The sequence below is a fragment of the Macrobrachium rosenbergii genome, chromosome 31, assembly GCF_040412425.1.
Source record: "Macrobrachium rosenbergii isolate ZJJX-2024 chromosome 31, ASM4041242v1, whole genome shotgun sequence".
In the NCBI taxonomy this organism is placed as follows: Eukaryota; Metazoa; Arthropoda; class Malacostraca; order Decapoda; family Palaemonidae; genus Macrobrachium; species Macrobrachium rosenbergii.
Window position 1 is genome coordinate 18067884 of NC_089771.1, and position 5706 is coordinate 18073589.

General features: G+C 37.6%; 1 protein-coding gene across 1 annotated transcript in view; it reads right to left on the reverse strand.

Moving 5' to 3' along the window:
* LOC136855297 (uncharacterized) overlaps positions 1-3428 on the reverse strand; it is a 28291-nt gene extending 24863 nt beyond the window's left edge. Inside the window, exons 1-2 of the mRNA XM_067132201.1 lie at positions 3270-3428; positions 72-313 (exon numbers count right to left, since the gene is read on the reverse strand). Of these exons, the coding sequence (XP_066988302.1) occupies positions 72-313; positions 3270-3401 (374 nt within the window). The 5' untranslated portion in view covers positions 3402-3428. The remainder of the gene's footprint in view (positions 1-71; positions 314-3269) is intronic.
* Positions 3429-5706: the final 2278 nt, after the last annotated feature.

Sequence of the window (5706 nt, forward strand, 5' to 3'; positions counted from 1 at the left end):
TATAAATAATTATTGAGAAAAAAACTTACTTAGGAATAAATAATCATGAATAAATTTCCCGTTTTCTTTACCTCAGAGATTTGGACGAATCCGCGTGCACGTTCGACTCGGCTATGGTGTTAACCGCTCGGATGAACCGGGCCGGACTCGCCGAGGAACCGTAGTAAGCATGGTACAGTTCGGTCAAGGAGGCCGATTCCGGAACGACGAATTCCGGTTTATCCGCCGGCGGGTAGTCGATGAAGAACTGCCGAAGATTCCGTCGGATGGCTTCTCTCGTGATCCATTTGTGGTCCCGAGTGACGCCTTTGGTCTAGGGAAATAAAAAAGGTGTTAAAAATATATGTAATATGAATAACTACTGACTTCGTATGTTTTACGATAACCTGGCTATAAAGCCAAGCACTCAGACACTTTCAGCCATTCATCGCTAAAACAGTGAGAAGTTGGAGTGGTTGGACAGCAAACTGGAAGGAAGTGGAAATAGCAGTAAAGTAAAAGGTTAAAAAGTGGGGACGGCTAGGGGCATAATGGAAGCTGCAAACAAGGTTAACTATAGCCGTCCCCGCCCACCCCCCCCCCACCGGCGGAGATGAATAATTACTGAATAATTCAGCATAGCTGAAACAATTTTTAAAGCTCTTCACTTAGATCTATAAAATACACCACAACTGATAGAGCAAGGACACAAATAGGGGTAGTATATATATATATTTTTTATCTTTAACTCCAGGGGGAAAAAAGACATCCTCCTTACCCAGTTACGAAGAAATAACATTAAAAAATATCAGGTGTGTTTGTTGGATTGTATTTGTTTTGCTCTTGTTCAGGAAACGCCGTAGTGACACAGGGCCACATGGAACTTATGTTCCCTTGACTGATCTTATAGTATTATAAACCAAACATAATAATATTGTATGGAATGCAAATATGAAGTTTATTGCTTGATTTTAAAGAACAACCCTCTCTCACTAAGGTTTACTGATTAAAGCTGTCCTTACTGACTATATATTATAATAATATATATATATATATATAATAATTCAGAGTACACAACTAACTACTTGAGTGGGGATGACATGACCGACATTGAAACCCCTTGAAAATTTGCACTGTTTTATAACCATCCGATCCTGGAGTAATCAGTGCTCGCTTCTTCATTCTCCAGTTAAGAGATACGAGCTGGTGTTTCTTCACCAGTGTTCATCGATTTTCACTGATAATTATTTCTTGCCGATACTTTGAGTAACTAACAACAAATTTGATCGAGATTTGGTTTTAATATGTTTAATAAAGATTTCAGTCATATCTATTTTATATATTAAGTATATATTTTAAATATAAAGTTGTATATATATGTATTTTTTATTGGTTTTATCTAATATTCTTCTTTTTTTTACGTTCATATTCTAACACTGAATTTTATTCATATATTATCCTTCATTTATTCATTGTCAATCAGATCATTAATTTAAATATTTCGTCGTCATTACAGCGCGGTATAATCCTGATGGGTTCCAGCGCTTGGTCTTCAAGACCTAAATTTCATAATCAATCAATCAATCAACTAACAACAGATATCTTTCTACCATTGAAAAGTCATTCATCTTAAAAAAGGATCAAGGAGTTGTTTTCCAAGGAAATGTCATTAGGAAGAGAGGAAGTGTCATAAGAAATATTTATTTCTCCATACTCGGAAAGCAAGAAGACTTTAAGAGGTATATCAAATACTCCATACAAAACTAACTAGGTTAAAGTTAAAGTCCTCGTGGGCCCGCAAGGGCTGGCGCTGAACTCCGGTTTCTTAGGACGACAACTAGTTGGGGAGAAGTCCCGTTGCCTAAGACACGTGGCCAGTGTGTTGCTAGGTCCACTGTTTAACCCACAAGTCCGAGGGCTGGTGCCTGTTTTCTTACTAACCCTGTCGAGTTTTCAGACCGTTAGGTTGGCGGGCCACTGGGTTCATGCAATGGCGCCATCCCCAAGCCACCAGTGAGCAGCGGGATTTGAACCCCGGTCTTCTCGACTGGTAGGCAAGAACCTTCCCACTGCACCACCATGGCAACAGAACTATCTTGAATACTTCATAAAAAAACGACTTTATTGTATTAAGAGGGAATCAGATTCCATAAAGCATAGAATGGTGGTGTTGCAACCCGGACCCAGGAAAATCATAAACACCTAGAAAACCCTCATAATATTTATGAATCACCTGAAACCCAATGGAGTTAGATCAGACAGTCTGAAGAACAAGCCTAGTAGCACAAGAAAATAAGCTTTAGAAAAATCAAGACACCAAAGAAAATTTTAAACAACTAAAAATTGCGCCGAAGTTTCTTTGGTGGAATCAAGTTTTCTGTACAGCCGCTACAGCGTATAATCAAGGCCACCGAAAACTGATATCTTTCAGTGGTCTCTTTAAATCTTTAACCACGTCCCGGTGCTGGCCTATCCTATATCGTTGCCAGAGGCACGATTATGGCTAACTTTAACCTCAAACAAAATAAAAACTATTGAAGCTAGAGGGCGGCAATTTGGTATTTGATGATTGGAGGGTGAATGATCAACATAACAATTTGCAGCCCTCTAGTCTTAGTAGTTTTTAAGATTTGATGGCGGACAGAAAAAGTGCGGACAGAATAAATTGCGGACGGACAGACAAAGCCAGCGCAATAATTGACAGGTCTTTCCTTTTTAAATTTGAGTTGAATTTTCTGTTTCTCACACGTTTTATTTATATTCTTTTCGGGCGCTGGCTAGGTAAAGGTCGTCACAACAGTATATAAATTAAGATTAACCCTACCTATGAAGTAGAGAGGATTCGGTTTATTAAGTCTTCTTAAATAAATCTATGATCATTATCATATGTATAATAATTTCTAAGTGATATAGATATTGTGAACAGTTCGCTAGAGGCCGTCCCAGTATTCTTCTAGTAAAGAAGGACCCTACCTGTGAAGTGTAAAGAGAAGTCAGTCGGTATTATAATAAAAAGACAATAAATATACTCTTAAATCTGGTGAAACAAATCCAAAGTTACGTAACAGTACTAATATATTTAAAAATAAAACTGTACAGATTCTGGAAAAGGAGACTCGTACAGATTCTCGAAAGTTCTCTGTATACTTTTATTTCAAAATATTTGTGCAGTTCCATAACTGTGGATTTGTTTATCCTTGGATACCATCGTTTATATCCTTTAACGAGACTGTGCATTTATCATAATATTAATACCTTAGCCCTTTCACTGGATAATGTCTCAAACTCACTTCGTCCGGGCACAGAATATGCACCAAATCCGGGTCACTTGCATTCAGAGGCGTGGCTAAAAACCCTGAAGTTGTACCAAAAATGGCACAAAGTGCCCCGACCAGGGCGACCAACGCACGCGTCTTGGGCATTGCGGCAAAACTGAGCCGACTGTGGGCGTGCTAACACTATATATCATGGCGGTAATTGGGGATGGAAGTGACGTCACATTTTCTCGGAAATCAGCCGTTCCTAGGGCAAACCTGAGTCGGAATATTATTTTGCAGATATTCTCGTGATGTTGATAAGAACATCCGATTGATTCCTCCATATTCTTGTATAACAAATGGAACGCTTCACAAAAATGGTTATCGATATTTTTCATGGACTTTTAATTCCTTACACATTACAACTTCTTAAATAATTTGTGATCATTATCATCTGCATATTAATGTATTTCTAAATAACGTAAATACATAAAATGTTCAATAAATGAAATAATGTATATTATCTCTAAATAATGTAAATACAATGGACGTTTAATAAATAACGTATTATGTAACAGAAAAAATAGATTACTCTGCATCGTTGAGAAAAAAATGCGTTGCCTCATCGCTGCGAAATTCATGGGAGTTTGACAGGTGTTTCTCTCTCTCTCTCTCTCTCTCTCTCTCTCTCTCTCTCTGCTGAATTGTTTTTTTTCCGGCATCTTGTGACGTTGTCATATAGGCCCGACCTGTTTAAATATAAACAGATATTTTTTTATACTCCGGAGAACAGTCCCTTATGCAAACTAACAACCAATAAACATGAAACTTTCCATTTTATGATCAGATGCTTTCCAGATTTTTGTAGATTTGGCTACAAAAGCACTGTGGCCAGATTTGTAACTTAACTTATTCTTTCAAAGAATATTTTTCATGTAATAAAATCCTACTTGCACTAGCTAGACTAATCACGTTTCTGTTATGCTGTTATACATTATAAGGATCCTACCTAGATAGTGACCCCCAAGGGTTTTCGGGGGTCGTTGTCTAGGACTAATATTTCTTGGGGGTCATTATCTTTATGACATTTACAGTCTTTTGTTTATGTTTTTTACGGTCATCCCAACGTGCTTGTACTAAACACACATACCGGGTTAAAACCCTGGGGGGGGGTCACTATCTAGGATCTTTCCCGCTGGGGATGACCGTAAAAACATAGACAAAAGACTGTAAATATCATAAAGATAATGACCCCCAAGAAATATTAGTCCTAGATAACGAACCCGAAAACCCTTGGGGGTCATTATCTACGAAAGGTCCCATTATATCGTTGTCAAATGAGTACTTATAGGACAAGATGGCCTTCCCATGATAAACAATAGATTCCTCACTGTTGCCAACACTGCCACCTTTTTTTTCTAAATTCTGGCTGCAAGATGAAAAAATATACCGGAAAATGTACCAGTGTGACTGCACCTGGAAAGTTCAGTGTACCCTACATTGTCTAATCACAATTCTACTGCGTTCCTCTCCCACATTATCGTAAAACCTTAGTTTTTTTTACGCCTTTATGTTTTCAAGGTTCGCGTTGGCGTCGGCTTTCATATCTTTGAACTATTTTTTGCCGAATTTGAGAGGTACGTATAAGATTATTGAGATTAGTTAAGTGGCGAACTTCCTGTTACCTTAGCTCTGATATCTTAGTTCATAAAATCACTTAATGGCTCGGTAGTGAAATTCATCACGTTTCCGGTTAAAACATTTTAGTTGATGTGTTTGATACGTTTTCTGTGACTGAATTTTTATTACTATTCTTATATTTCTGTTTTTGTCGTAACTATCTTCAGCTCGTCACTACTGTCATTATTGTCAATGATTTATCAGTCCTTTATTTATCTATTTATCTATTCGTTGGATTAATATTCTAATTGGGACAACGATGACAATGTTAACAGCTCTATTTGTACAGAATAAACACTCAGCTAAAAACTGTTCTCATTTGCACTGATAATGCTATACTTCTTAATACTGTTTCTTTAATTCATAGATAGTTCCTCGCTGGATGAGTCGGTAGAGTTATCGGCTAGCACTCTGCTAGGCCCGAGTTCGAGTTCGAGTCTCCGGCCAGCCAATGAAGAATTAGAGGAATTTATTTCTGGTGATAGAAATTCATTTCTCGTCATAATGTGGTTCGGATTCCACAATAAGCTGTAGGTCCCGTTGCTAGGTAACCAGTTGGTTCTTAACCACGTAAAATAAGTCTAATCCTTCGGCCCAGCCCTAGGAGAGATGTTAATCAGCTCAGCGGTATGGCTAAACTAAGGTATACTTAACTTTTTCTAATTCATAGAGTAGTCTCAACTTGATATGTTTTTTTATAACACGATAGGTAAAATTAATCCTGATAATGCTCAAGATATTATTAATTATAACAGTGGGTACTTAACATTCGAATAATCATTCATGGAAT